This window comes from Coregonus lavaretus (genome assembly GCF_964263955.1).
Source record: "Coregonus lavaretus genome assembly, contig: HAP1_SCAFFOLD_875, whole genome shotgun sequence".
Taxonomy (NCBI): domain Eukaryota; kingdom Metazoa; phylum Chordata; class Actinopteri; order Salmoniformes; family Salmonidae; genus Coregonus; species Coregonus lavaretus.
The window spans coordinates 111361-126163 of NW_028157683.1; the positions used below are offsets into that span (position 1 = coordinate 111361).

The window sequence follows — 14803 nt, forward strand, 5'->3', positions numbered from 1 at the left end:
TTTAATACGGATCCGTCCACTGGCCGATGTGTATCTATCCTCAGGGGGAAAGTGCTGACTGCAAACAAAGGTGCTCCCACGAAGAATCTTAAAACTTGGTCCCTCATCTCTCCTGATCGCCCTCACCCAACGGGCACGTATTTCTCCATCAACAGGGAAATCGTGAAAACTCAGATACGGGAATTTCTGTTTGTTGTTTGAACAAAATGGTACACTGCAATAGCATCTTCTCGAAGATTGTGCCATGCTTCGGTGTTGGATGGGATACTGTTGCGATACAGACACCGGGAGAAAAGAAACAGCTAAATTAACATTCAGCTTTGACCAGGAATCAATATTTATCTAGCTATCATGCACAACAGTATTTGAATAGGTGAGTTACTATACATTCATGAATAAACTAACTGCCTAACAAAGGGTTAGATAGCTAGCTAAGTAAACTTGTTACATTACAGCCAGGCAGCAATGTAACGCTACCTTTTAACGTTATCGGTATCTGGTACTAAGTTGTTGTTAGCTAACGTTAGCCCACTTTTAAGTAACTAAGGCAGTGAACAATTATGAATTAACAATAACGTTAGCAAGTTACAAACCATTGCATATACGTAAACATTATTACTCTTAACTTTACTAATTTAACTTAAACGTACCTTTTGGAATTTCTTCAAGTAGCTAGCTTGCTAGTTAGTGGTCAACAGTTGTATTTTCGTTGAGAAGTCTCAGGTTACGGGCGAACGGAAGTGAAGTTAACCTGCTACGCGGAAAGGCGGAAGTTAGATGACGTCATCGTGAAAAGGGCCTATTGATTGGCTGGTGTTTGACCCCGCCCAGAGAGCTGAGGCCCTCAAACAGAGCAACGCCATCATGAGGAAGTTCCTGGGTACGTTACACACACACTCACGGTTCTGAAACAGATCACATGCCCATACAAACATTGCATTGTATTGGCTACCTTTTGAAAATCTCCCTCTTTTTCAACCATGCTGTTGACCCATTGCTATCTCTCCTCTCTCTCTCATCTCCTCCAGCCTCTAAGAAACACGATGCAGCCAAGGAGGTGTTTGGTAAGGTCCCAGAGGACTCAATGAGGGAGATATACAGCCAGTGGGAGGAGCTAGGCCTGGACACGCCCCTTCCTGCAGAGGATGAGAACGCCATCAGGGAACACCTGTGTATCCGCGCTTACCTGGTGAGGGGACAAGCTCTCGCAGCACTGTGATTGACTCGTCTGTTTATTAAACGTTTTTAGAGGGGACTCCTGTAGTTGTATAAGGTGTGTGTGTGTGTTACCCCCCCCAGGAAGCTCATGAGGCGTTCAATGAGTGGTTCCATCACATGAACTCCCCCCCTCAGAAGCCCAGCCCCCCGGCCCAGGCCAAGTTCACTGAGAAGGTGGCCTTCGAGATGAAGGAGAAGGAGTACCAGGTACACAATACACTCTGATCCCAGATCAGTCTCTGTGTTACGGTAGAACTGGTGAGGAGTTTAATTAGTTAGAGTAGCTGATCCCAGATCAGTCTCTGTGTTACGGTAGAACTGGTGAGGAGTTTTAATTTGTTAGTGTAACTGGTCCTGGATCAGACGAAGAACGCTAATGCTAGCAACGCTATTATTTAGCGTAACAGCCTATTGACTAAATTTTAAAAAAAAAAGGTGTGTTAAAGTGTGACCTCCTCTCCTGTAGATGGAACACGACAACTGGACCGGCCGTCTGGAGGCTCTGACTGAAGACGTGAAGGAGAGAATCTACAACGTCCTGCTGTTTGTGGACGGGGGCTGGATGGTCGACGTCAGAGAGGTGTGTGTCTGTCTGTATCTGAGTATTACCGTTAGTGATTGGTGGCGTGAGGGGCTCAGCGCTAGGTTAGCGTTTGAGCCTGTATTAGCTCTGTCTCCAGTACAACTGTGTTATTTCTAGGTACACATTATTACTTCTACCACTTGTTCTATTCCAGGATACGGAGGAGGACCCAGAGAGAGGCCACCAGATGGTGCTGCTCCGTAGACTCTGTCTGCCCATTAGATTTAGATTTAGATTTTAGTCATTTAGCAGACGCTCTTATCCAGAGCGACTTACAGTTAGCACATACATTATTTTATCGAACCCACAACCCTGGCGTTGCAAACGCCATGCTCTACCAACTGAGCTACATCCCCTGCCGGCCATTCCCTCCCCTACCCTGGAAGACGCTGGGCCAATTGTGCGCCGCCCCATGGGTCTCCCGGTCGCGGCCGGCTACGACAGAGCCTGGATTCGAACCAGGATCTCTAGTGACACAGCTAGCACTGCGATGCAGTGCCTTAGACCACTGCCCATGATGTCCTTCCTGTTGCAGACAGTACTGCAGAGAACACAACGCCACCAGGAGAATCTCAGACTGGCTGATATCATCGCCTCAGACCAACACCGCCTCTATGAGGTCTGTACTGTTAGTCTAGAAATTATATTTCTATGGTCTGCGCTGGAGTCTGACCTGGGCTGAGGGCATCTCAATTCAGTCTACAGTGGCTTCATCCTCTCCCCTCTCTGTCTCCTTTCCTTTGTCTGCCACCATCTGCTTCTCAAGTCTACTGTGACTTCAAGGAAACACTATTGAGATTCACCTAATAGTCTAGTGTGGCTTCCTCTCTTCCACGTCATCTGACACCTGTCCAGTTCTTTCACATCAGTGCTGATGAAGCGTTATAGCTCAATACAATATCAACACCATCTCACAGCATTATAGCTCAATACAATATCAACACCATCTCACAGCATTATAGCTCAATACAATATCAACACCATCTCACAGCATTATAGCTCAATACAATATCAACACCATCTCACAGCATTATAGCTCAATACAATATCAACACCATCTCACAGCATTATAGCTCAATACAATATCAACACCATCTCACAGCATTATAGCTCAATACAATATCAACACCATCTCACAGCATTATAGCTCAATACAATATCAACACCATCTCACAGCATTATAGCTCAATACAATATCAACACCATCTCACAGCGTTATAGCTCAATACAACACCATCTCACAGCATTATAGCTCAATACAATATCAACACCATCTCACAGCGTTATAGCTCAATACAATACAACACCATCTCACAGCGTTATAGCTCAATACAATATCAACACCATCTCACAGCATTATAGCTCAATACAATATCAACACCATCTCACAGCGTTATAGCTCAATACAATATCAACACCATCTCACAGCATTATAGCTCAATACAATATCAACACCATCTCACAGCATTATAGCTCAATACAATACAACACCATCTCACAGCATTATAGCTCAATACAATATCAACACCATCTCACAGCGTTATAGCTCAATACAATACAACACCATCTCACAGCGTTATAGCTCAATACAATATCAACACCATCTCACAGCATTATAGCTCAATACAATATCAACACCATCTCACAGCGTTATAGCTCAATACAATATCAACACCATCTCACAGCATTATAGCTCAATACAATATCAACACCATCTCACAGCATTATAGCTCAATACAATACAACACCATCTCACAGCATTATAGCTCAATACAATATCAACACCATCTCACAGCATTATAGCTCAATACAATATCAACACCATCTCACAGCATTATAGCTCAATACAATATCAACACCATCTCACAGCATTATAGCTCAATACAATATCAACACCATCTCACAGCATTATAGCTCAATACAATATCAACACCATCTCACAGCATTATAGCTCAATACAATATCAACACCATCTCACAGCGTTATAGCTCAATACAATATCAACACCATCTCACAGCGTTATAGCTCAATACAATATCAACACCATCTCACAGTGTTATAGCTCAATACAACACCATCTCACAGCATTATAGCTCAATACAACACCATCTCACAGCATTATAGCTCAATACAATACAACACCATCTCACAGCATTATAGCTCAATACAATATCAACACCATCTCACAGCATTATAGCTCAATACAATATCAACACCATCTCACAGCATTATAGCTCAATACAATATCAACACCATCTCACAGCATTATAGCTCAATACAATATCAACACCATCTCACAGCATTATAGCTCAATACAATATCAACACCATCTCACAGCATTATAGCTCAATACAATATCAACACCATCTCACAGCGTTATAGCTCAATACAATATCAACACCATCTCACAGCGTTATAGCTCAATACAATATCAACACCATCTCACAGCATTATAGCTCAATACAACACCATCTCACAGCGTTATAGCTCAATACAACACCATCTCACAGCGTTATAGCTCAATACAACACCATCTCACAGCGTTATAGCTCAATACAACACCATCTCACAGCATTATAGCTCAATACAATATCAACACCATCTCACAGCATTATAGCTCAATACAACACCATCTCACAGCATTATAGCTCAATACAATATCAACACCATCTCACAGCATTATAGCTCAATACAATATCAACACCATCTCACAGCATTATAGCTCAATACAATATCAACATTTACATTACATTTTAGTCATTTAGCAGACGCTCTTATCCAGAGCGACTTACAGTTAGCACATACATTATTTTTATCGAACATATCAACACCATCTCACAGCATTATAGCTCAATACAATATCAACACCATCTCACAGCATTATAGCTCAATACAATACCAACACCATCTCACAGCATTATAGCTCAATACAATATCAACACCATCTCACAGCATTATAGCTCAATACAATATCAACACCATCTCACAGCATTATAGCTCAATACAATATCAACACCATCTCACAGCATTATAGCTCAATACAATATCAACACCATCTCACAGCATTATAGCTCAATACAACACCATCTCACAGCGTTATAGCTCAATACAATATCAACACCATCTCACAGCATTATAGCTCAATACAACACCATCTCACAGCATTATAGCTCAATACAATATCAACACCATCTCACAGCATTATAGCTCAATACAATATCAACACCATCTCACAGCATTATAGCTCAATACAATATCAACACCATCTCACAGCATTATAGCTCAATACAATATCAACACCATCTCACAGCATTATAGCTCAATACAACACCATCTCACAGCATTATAGCTCAATACAATATCAACACCATCTCACAGCATTATAGCTCAATACAATATCAACACCATCTCACAGCATTATAGCTCAATACAATATCAACACCATCTCACAGCATTATAGCTCAATACAATATCAACACCATCTCACAGCGTTATAGCTCAATACAATATCAACACCATCTCACAGCATTATAGCTCAATACAACACCATCTCACAGCATTATAGCTCAATACAATATCAACACCATCTCACAGCATTATAGCTCAATACAACACCATCTCACAGGTGTTGATATTGTATTGAGCTATAATGCTGTGAGATGGTGTTGATATTGTATTGAGCTATAATGCTGTGAGATGGTGTTGATATTGTATTGAGCTATAATGCTGTGAGATGGTGTTGATATTGTATTGAGCTATAATGCTGTGAGATGGTGTTGATATTGTATTGAGCTATAATGCTGTGAGATGGTGTTGATATTGTATTGAGCTATAATGCTGTGAGATGGTGTTGATATTGTATTGAGCTATAATGCTGTGAGATGGTGTTGTATTGAACTATAATGCTGTGAGATGGTGTTGATATTGTATTGAGCTATAACGCTGTGAGATGGTGTTGTATTGAGCTATAATGCTGTGAGATGGTGTTGATATTGTATTGAGCTATAATGCTGTGAGATGGTGTTGATATTGTATTGAGCTATAATGCTGTGAGATGGTGTTGATATTGTATTGAGCTATAATGCTGTGAGATGGTGTTGATATTGTATTGAGCTATAATGCTGTGAGATGGTGTTGGTATTGTATTGAGCTATAATGCTGTGAGATGGTGTTGATATTGTATTGAGCTATAATGCTGTGAGATGGTGTTGATATGTTCGATAAAAATAATGTATGTGCTAACTGTAAGTCGCTCTGGATAAGAGCGTCTGCTAAATGACTAAAATGTAATGTAAATGTTGATATTGTATTGAGCTATAATGCTGTGAGATGGTGTTGATATTGTATTGAGCTATAATGCTGTGAGATGGTGTTGATATTGTATTGAGCTATAATGCTGTGAGATGGTGTTGTATTGAGCTATAATGCTGTGAGATGGTGTTGATATTGTATTGAGCTATAATGCTGTGAGATGGTGTTGTATTGAGCTATAACGCTGTGAGATGGTGTTGTATTGAGCTATAACGCTGTGAGATGGTGTTGTATTGAGCTATAACGCTGTGAGATGGTGTTGTATTGAGCTATAATGCTGTGAGATGGTGTTGATATTGTATTGAGCTATAACGCTGTGAGATGGTGTTGATATTGTATTGAGCTATAACGCTGTGAGATGGTGTTGATATTGTATTGAGCTATAATGCTGTGAGATGGTGTTGATATTGTATTGAGCTATAATGCTGTGAGATGGTGTTGATATTGTATTGAGCTATAATGCTGTGAGATGGTGTTGATATTGTATTGAGCTATAATGCTGTGAGATGGTGTTGATATTGTATTGAGCTATAATGCTGTGAGATGGTGTTGATATTGTATTGAGCTATAAAGCTGTGAGATGGTGTTGTATTGTATTGAGCTATAATGCTGTGAGATGGTGTTGTATTGAGCTATAATGCTGTGAGATGGTGTTGTATTGAGCTATAACGCTGTGAGATGGTGTTGATATTGTATTGAGCTATAACGCTGTGAGATGGTGTTGATATTGTATTGAGCTATAACGCTGTGAGATGGTGTTGATATTGTATTGAGCTATAATGCTGTGAGATGGTGTTGATATTGTATTGAGCTATAATGCTGTGAGATGGTGTTGATATTGTATTGAGCTATAATGCTGTGAGATGGTGTTGATATTGTATTGAGCTATAATGCTGTGAGATGGTGTTGATATTGTATTGAGCTATAATGCTGTGAGATGGTGTTGATATTGTATTGCGCTATAATGCTGTGAGATGGTGTTGTATTGTATTGAGCTATAATGCTGTGAGATGGTGTTGATATTGTATTGAGCTATAATGCTGTGAGATGGTGTTGATATTGTATTGAGCTATAATGCTGTGAGATGGTGTTGATATTGTATTGAGCTATAATGCTGTGAGATGGTGTTGATATTGTATTGAGCTATAATGCTGTGAGATGGTGTTGATATTGTATTGAGCTATAATGCTGTGAGATGGTGTTGTATTGAGCTATAATGCTGTGAGATGGTGTTGATATTGTATTGAGCTATAACGCTGTGAGATGGTGTTGTATTGAGCTATAATGCTGTGAGATGGTGTTGATATTGTATTGAGCTATAATGCTGTGAGATGGTGTTGATATTGTATTGAGCTATAATGCTGTGAGATGGTGTTGATATTGTATTGAGCTATAATGCTGTGAGATGGTGTTGATATTGTATTGAGCTATAATGCTGTGAGATGGTGTTGGTATTGTATTGAGCTATAATGCTGTGAGATGGTGTTGATATTGTATTGAGCTATAATGCTGTGAGATGGTGTTGATATGTTCGATAAAAATAATGTATGTGCTAACTGTAAGTCGCTCTGGATAAGAGCGTCTGCTAAATGACTAAAATGTAATGTAAATGTTGATATTGTATTGAGCTATAATGCTGTGAGATGGTGTTGATATTGTATTGAGCTATAATGCTGTGAGATGGTGTTGATATTGTATTGAGCTATAATGCTGTGAGATGGTGTTGTATTGAGCTATAATGCTGTGAGATGGTGTTGATATTGTATTGAGCTATAATGCTGTGAGATGGTGTTGTATTGAGCTATAACGCTGTGAGATGGTGTTGTATTGAGCTATAACGCTGTGAGATGGTGTTGTATTGAGCTATAACGCTGTGAGATGGTGTTGTATTGAGCTATAATGCTGTGAGATGGTGTTGATATTGTATTGAGCTATAACGCTGTGAGATGGTGTTGATATTGTATTGAGCTATAACGCTGTGAGATGGTGTTGATATTGTATTGAGCTATAATGCTGTGAGATGGTGTTGATATTGTATTGAGCTATAATGCTGTGAGATGGTGTTGATATTGTATTGAGCTATAATGCTGTGAGATGGTGTTGATATTGTATTGAGCTATAATGCTGTGAGATGGTGTTGATATTGTATTGAGCTATAATGCTGTGAGATGGTGTTGATATTGTATTGAGCTATAATGCTGTGAGATGGTGTTGTATTGTATTGAGCTATAATGCTGTGAGATGGTGTTGTATTGAGCTATAATGCTGTGAGATGGTGTTGTATTGAGCTATAACACTGTGAGATGGTGTTGATATTGTATTGAGCTATAACGCTGTGAGATGGTGTTGATATTGTATTGAGCTATAATGCTGTGAGATGGTGTTGTATTGTATTGAGCTATAACGCTGTGAGATGGTGTTGATATTGTATTGAGCTATAATGCTGTGAGATGGTGTTGATATTGTATTGAGCTATAATGCTGTGAGATGGTGTTGATATTGTATTGAGCTATAATGCTGTGAGATGGTGTTGATATTGTATTGAGCTATAATGCTGTGAGATGGTGTTGATATTGTATTGAGCTATAATGCTGTGAGATGGTGTTGATATTGTATTGAGCTATAATGCTGTGAGATGGTGTTGTATTGTATTGAGCTATAATGCTGTGAGATGGTGTTGATATTGTATTGAGCTATAATGCTGTGAGATGGTGTTGATATTGTATTGAGCTATAACGCTGTGAGATGGTGTTGATATTGTATTGAGCTATAATGCTGTGAGATGGTGTTGATATTGTATTGAGCTATAACGCTGTGAGATGGTGTTGATATTGTATTGAGCTATAATGCTGTGAGATGGTGTTGTATTGTATTGAGCTATAATGCTGTGAGATGGTGTTGATATTGTATTGAGCTATAATGCTGTGAGATGGTGTTGATATTGTATTGAGCTATAACGCTGTGAGATGGTGTTGATATTGTATTGAGCTATAATGCTGTGAGATGGTGTTGATATTGTATTGAGCTATAACGCTGTGAGATGGTGTTGTATTGTATTGAGCTATAACGCTGTGAGATGGTGTTGATATTGTATTGAGCTATAATGCTGTGAGATGGTGTTGATATTGTATTGAGCTATAATGCTGTGAGATGGTGTTGAATTGAGCTATAATGCTGTGAGATGGTGTTGATATTGTATTGAGCTATAATGCTGTGAGATGGTGTTGTATTGAGCTATAATGCTGTGAGATGGTGTTGATATTGTATTGAGCTATAACGCTGTGAGATGGTGTTGATATTGTATTGAGCTATAACGCTGTGAGATGGTGTTGATATTGTATTGAGCTATAATGCTGTGAGATGGTGTTGATATTGTATTGAGCTATAATGCTGTGAGATGGTGTTGATATTGTATTGAGCTATAATGCTGTGAGATGGTGTTGATATTGTATTGAGCTATAATGCTGTGAGATGGTGTTGATATTGTATTGAGCTATAATGCTGTGAGATGGTGTTGATATTGTATTGAGCTATAATGCTGTGAGATGGTGTTGATATTGTATTGAGCTATAATGCTGTGAGATGGTGTTGATATTGTATTGAGCTATAATGCTGTGAGATGGTGTTGATATTGTATTGAGCTATAATGCTGTGAGATGGTGTTGATATTGTATTGAGCTATAATGCTGTGAGATGGTGTTGATATTGTATTGAGCTATAACGCTTCATCAGCACTGATGTGAAAGAACTGGACAGGTGTCAGATGACGTGGAAGAGAGGAAGCCACACTAGACTATTAGGTGAATCTCAATAGTGTTTCCTTGAAGTCACAGTAGACTTGAGAAGCAGATGGTGGCAGACAAAGGAAAGGAGACAGAGAGGGGAGAGGATGAAGCCACTGTAGACTGAATTGAGATGCCCTCAGCCCAGGTCAGACTCCAGCGCAGACCATAGAAATATAATTTCTAGACTAACAGTACAGACCTCATAGAGGCGGTGTTGGTCTGAGGCGATGATATCAGCCAGTCTGAGATTCTCCTGGTGGCGTTGTGTTCTCTGCAGTACTGTCTGCAACAGGAAGGACATCATGGGCAGTGGTCTAAGGCACTGCATCGCAGTGCTAGCTGTGTCACTAGAGATCCTGGTTCGAATCCAGGCTCTGTCGTAGCCGGCCGCGACCGGGAGACCCATGGGGCGGCGCACAATTGGCCCAGCGTCTTCCAGGGTAGGGGAGGGAATGGCCGGCAGGGGATGTAGCTCAGTTGGTAGAGCATGGCGTTTGCAACGCCAGGGTTGTGGGTTCGATAAAATAATGTATGTGCTAACTGTAAGTCGCTCTGGATAAGAGCGTCTGCTAAATGACTAAAATCTAAATCTAAATCTAATGGGCAGACAGAGTCTACGGAGCAGCACCATCTGGTGGCCTCTCTCTGGGTCCTCCTCCGTATCCTGGAATAGAACAAGTGGTAGAAGTAATAATGTGTACCTAGAAATAACACAGTTGTACTGGAGACAGAGCTAATACAGGCTCAAACGCTAACCTAGCGCTGAGCCCCTCACGCCACCAATCACTAACGGTAATACTCAGATACAGACAGACACACACCTCTCTGACGTCGACCATCCAGCCCCCGTCCACAAACAGCAGGACGTTGTAGATTCTCTCCTTCACGTCTTCAGTCAGAGCCTCCAGACGGCCGGTCCAGTTGTCGTGTTCCATCTACAGGAGAGGAGGTCACACTTTAACACACCTTTTTTTTTTTAAATTTAGTCAATAGGCTGTTACGCTAAATAATAGCGTTGCTAGCATTAGCGTTCTTCGTCTGATCCAGGACCAGTTACACTAACAAATTAAAACTCCTCACCAGTTCTACCGTAACACAGAGACTGATCTGGGATCAGCTACTCTAACTAATTAAACTCCTCACCAGTTCTACCGTAACACAGAGACTGATCTGGGATCAGAGTGTATTGTGTACCTGGTACTCCTTCTCCTTCATCTCGAAGGCCACCTTCTCAGTGAACTTGGCCTGGGCCGGGGGGCTGGGCTTCTGAGGGGGGGAGTTCATGTGATGGAACCACTCATTGAACGCCTCATGAGCTTCCTGGGGGGGGTAACACACACACACACCTTATACAACTACAGGAGTCCCCTCTAAAAACGTTTAATAAACAGACGAGTCAATCACAGTGCTGCGAGAGCTTGTCCCCTCACCAGGTAAGCGCGGATACACAGGTGTTCCCTGATGGCGTTCTCATCCTCTGCAGGAAGGGGCGTGTCCAGGCCTAGCTCCTCCCACTGGCTGTATATCTCCCTCATTGAGTCCTCTGGGACCTTACCAAACACCTCCTTGGCTGCATCGTGTTTCTTAGAGGCTGGAGGAGATGAGAGAGAGAGGAGAGATAGCAATGGGTCAACAGCATGGTTGAAAAAGAGGGAGATTTTCAAAAGGTAGCCAATACAATGCAATGTTTGTATGGGCATGTGATCTGTTTCAGAACCGTGAGTGTGTGTGTAACGTACCCAGGAACTTCCTCATGATGGCGTTGCTCTGTTTGAGGGCCTCAGCTCTCTGGGCGGGGTCAAACACCAGCCAATCAATAGGCCCTTTTCACGATGACGTCATCTAACTTCCGCCTTTCCGCGTAGCAGGTTAACTTCACTTCCGTTCGCCCGTAACCTGAGACTTCTCAACGAAAATACAACTGTTGACCACTAACTAGCAAGCTAGCTACTTGAAGAAATTCCAAAAGGTACGTTTAAGTTAAATTAGTAAAGTTAAGAGTAATAATGTTTACGTATATGCAATGGTTTGTAACTTGCTAACGTTATTGTTAATTCATAATTGTTCACTGCCTTAGTTACTTAAAAGTGGGCTAACGTTAGCTAACAACAACTTAGTACCAGATACCGATAACGTTAAAAGGTAGCGTTACATTGCTGCCTGGCTGTAATGTAACAAGTTTACTTAGCTAGCTATCTAACCCTTTGTTAGGCAGTTAGTTTATTCATGAATGTATAGTAACTCACCTATTCAAATACTGTTGTGCATGATAGCTAGATAAATATTGATTCCTGGTCAAAGCTGAATGTTAATTTAGCTGTTTCTTTTCTCCCGGTGTCTGTATCGCAACAGTATCCCATCCAACACCGAAGCATGGCACAATCTTCGAGAAGATGCTATTGCAGTGTACCATTTTGTTCAAACAACAAACAGAAATTCCCGTATCTGAGTTTTCACGATTTCCCTGTTGATGGAGAAATACGTGCCCGTTGGGTGAGGGCGATCAGGAGAGATGAGGGACCAAGTTTTAAGATTCTTCGTGGGAGCACCTTTGTTTGCAGTCAGCACTTTCCCCCTGAGGATAGATACACATCGGCCAGTGGACGGATCCGTATTAAACAGGGATCAGTGCCGTCTAGATTCCACTGGAATGATTGGGGTAAGGATAGGTAGCCAGCGTTAAACGTAATACTACTGTAATCCAATAATATATTACTTGTACAAAATGTTTAATAATTTAATCCTGATGCAATATAGCTGCTACATTTTGTCATTTTAGGGACTGAAAAGTGATTACCAAAATGTATCATGACAAGCATATGGTTAATTTCACACATATAGGAGGCGGCTCACAAGCTCGGGAGTCAGTTTACCAGCGAGCAAGAAAGCGTCTTGGTGTTGCTGTCCTGGATGATTCTGATCATGAGATGCCTGACAGCACAGAGGGTGCTTTGCCTGCAGTGACAAACGATCACGACTATGCCTGCCGTCCTTCTCCTGGTTAGTATTACAAATAAGAGTAACCATGTATCTGTTTGGCAAAAAAAGTAAAAGTATATGGCAGTTAAGTAAAAATACTATTTTATACTACGATTTGGAGTAACTGGTCTCTCTGTGAAAAGACTTGGCGTTTTAAACCTCATCCATCTTAGAAGCTTCTTCAGTGTTATTTATTGAAAATGGGATGGGATATATGAGTAATAACTAACCTACCAACATGTATGCTTTTTCTTCCCCTTAAGGTAAACTGGACAGTGCTACTCAAAGAATTCGAGATTTGGAGCTGCAAGTGTTGTCCCTAGAAATTGAGATCCAGCACCTGACAGTTAAGAAGCAGCATCCACTCCTTTTTAATTTTTGTGTCACAGATGAGGACTATCGCTACTACACACGATTCAGCTCAAAGGAGGTCTTCACTGTGTTTTGGGATTCTGTTTATCCCTCTGCTTCACGGCTTGTATACTGGTCTAAGGCACAGCAAACGGCACATGTGACACCTAGCCCTCACCGAAAACTTCCACTTATTGATGAACTATTTATGTTTCTGTGTCGTGTTGCAGCTGGGCTTCAGGAGAAAACATTGTCTACCATCTTTGAGGTCAGCCTGTCCACAGTTAGCCGCATCATTTTAACATGGACTAGCTACCTTTACCAGGTTCTTGGCTCACTGCCGGTGTGGATGACAAGAGAGCAGGTGCAGGCCACAATGCCTGATAAGTTCAAGCTCTACTGCCCTCAGGTGAGAGTTATAGTAGACTGCACCGAGATCCGCTGTGAAACACCATCCTCCCTCTCACTACAGTCAGAAACCTTTTCGAGCTACAAAAATCACACCACCTTTAAAGGGCTGATTGGTGTAGCTCCATGTGGTGTTATCACATTTGTATCAAAGCTCTACACAGGCTCCATCTCCGACATGGAAATAACACGGAAATGTCAGATCTTGCATTTACTTCAGCCCGGAGATGAATTAATGGCGGACAAGGGTTTCCTGATCGAGAGGATGTTGTCAGAAGTGGGGGCAACACTCGTCATCCCTCCACTGAAAAAATCTCCTCAGCTCAGCAGGGAGGACACTCTTAAGACCCAGGCCATCGCCCGGCTGAGGATTTTAGTCGAGAGGGCCATACGGAGGGTGAAGGAGTACCATATCTGGGATGGGCTTGTTCCTCTTTCCACAGTGGGTTCAGTGAATCAGCTGTGGGCCATCTGCTGCCTCATGTCGAACTATCAGGGACCTCTTGACATTAAAGGAGACAAACCAGTCTGATGTTTTTGTCAACTGGAAGTTGTATATTTCCTGAGTAAGCTAGATGGGCTGTAAATAGAAGTACTTTTATATTACTGTATTGTATGTACAAAAAAATGTAAATATGAATTAACTTTGTTGGTAATTTAATTGATCTAATGTTATACTGTATGTTTTTGTTAAGGGTAATAACTTTTTCATAGCTATTAATGAACCTAATGTGATATATTGTAAAAATATCCAACTATTAACCATGTTATGTGCTTATGTGTCATGGCACTGATGGAACTATTAAATATATGTTTGCAAGCAACTGCTTCCAATCCTTTTTGATTTTGGTAAGAGCATTTACAACATCGCAATCCTTTTCAAAATGTGTATTTCAATACATAGATATACAGTATATAACACAATTAAGTTCATTTGCAGTTAAAGAAAAACATGTCGACATTTACATCACAATCCTTTTCAAAATGTGTGTTTCAGTACATAGGAGATATACAGTATATGACAAGTTAATTTGCAGTTAAAGAAAAAAATGTCAAAGGTTCACCTTCCACATTTACCTTAACACTATTTACACAAAATTCTGCCTTATGTTTTATAACTTAAGAAGACATCCATGTAGATGTTATAATAGAAATGATCAATCTTCTG

The 14803-nt window shown here is 40.7% G+C and overlaps 3 protein-coding genes across 5 annotated transcripts; 2 read left to right on the forward strand and 1 right to left on the reverse strand.

Annotated features, from left to right (window-relative positions):
• The first annotated feature begins 751 nt into the window (after positions 1-751).
• On the forward strand, positions 752-2650 carry LOC311125069 (nuclear pore complex protein Nup107-like). 2 transcript variants are annotated; one of them, XM_084199142.1, is made up of 5 exons: positions 752-880; positions 1029-1189; positions 1300-1425; positions 1685-1798; positions 1956-2650. In XM_084199142.1, exons 1-5 carry the CDS (start codon positions 865-867, stop codon positions 2040-2042), a joined length of 504 nt encoding a protein of 167 aa, XP_084055268.1. In that variant the 5' UTR covers positions 752-864; the 3' UTR covers positions 2043-2650. The 2 variants fall into 2 exon arrangements, with proteins under 2 accessions (XP_084055268.1, XP_084055269.1); XM_084199143.1 differs by having other exon boundaries at positions 1685-1808; positions 1956-2035.
• A 7221-nt stretch (positions 2651-9871) lies between these two features.
• Positions 9872-11761, reverse strand: LOC311125077 (nuclear pore complex protein Nup107-like). Of its 2 annotated transcripts, none has more exons than XM_084199147.1 (5): positions 11637-11761; positions 11328-11488; positions 11092-11217; positions 10719-10832; positions 9872-10561 (listed from the first exon to the last, which is right to left on the reverse strand). In XM_084199147.1, the coding sequence occupies exons 1-5, from the start codon at positions 11650-11652 to the stop codon at positions 10475-10477; spliced, it is 504 nt and encodes a 167-aa protein (XP_084055273.1). In that variant the 5' UTR covers positions 11653-11761; the 3' UTR covers positions 9872-10474. The 2 variants fall into 2 exon arrangements, with proteins under 2 accessions (XP_084055273.1, XP_084055274.1); XM_084199148.1 differs by having other exon boundaries at positions 10482-10561; positions 10709-10832.
• Positions 11762-12700: 939 nt separating this feature from the next.
• LOC311125071 (uncharacterized protein) lies at positions 12701-14459 on the forward strand. The gene is made up of 2 exons (XM_084199144.1): positions 12701-12897; positions 13140-14459. Exons 1-2 carry the CDS (start codon positions 12717-12719, stop codon positions 14165-14167), a joined length of 1209 nt encoding a protein of 402 aa, XP_084055270.1. The 5' UTR covers positions 12701-12716; the 3' UTR covers positions 14168-14459.
• The last annotated feature ends 344 nt before the right edge of the window (positions 14460-14803 follow it).

What these genes read in the sequence shown, in the direction of transcription:
- LOC311125069 (XM_084199142.1), top strand. An exon ending in TGTGTATCCGCGCTTACCTG is followed by an intron (nt 1,190 to 1,299) that starts GTGAGGGGACAA and finishes TACCCCCCCCAG; the next exon opens with GAAGCTCATGAGGCGTTCAA. An exon ending in GGATGGTCGACGTCAGAGAG is followed by an intron (nt 1,799 to 1,955) that starts GTGTGTGTCTGT and finishes GTTCTATTCCAG; the next exon opens with GATACGGAGGAGGACCCAGA.
- LOC311125077 (XM_084199147.1), bottom strand. An exon ending in TGTGTATCCGCGCTTACCTG is followed by an intron (nt 11,218 to 11,327) that starts GTGAGGGGACAA and finishes TACCCCCCCCAG; the next exon opens with GAAGCTCATGAGGCGTTCAA. An exon ending in GGATGGTCGACGTCAGAGAG is followed by an intron (nt 10,562 to 10,718) that starts GTGTGTGTCTGT and finishes GTTCTATTCCAG; the next exon opens with GATACGGAGGAGGACCCAGA.
- LOC311125071 (XM_084199144.1), top strand. Translation starts at nt 12,717, where the DNA reads ATGGTTAATTTCACACATATAGGAGGCGGCTCACAAGCTCGGGAGTCA. An exon ending in TGCCTGCCGTCCTTCTCCTG is followed by an intron (nt 12,898 to 13,139) that starts GTTAGTATTACA and finishes CTTCCCCTTAAG; the next exon opens with GTAAACTGGACAGTGCTACT.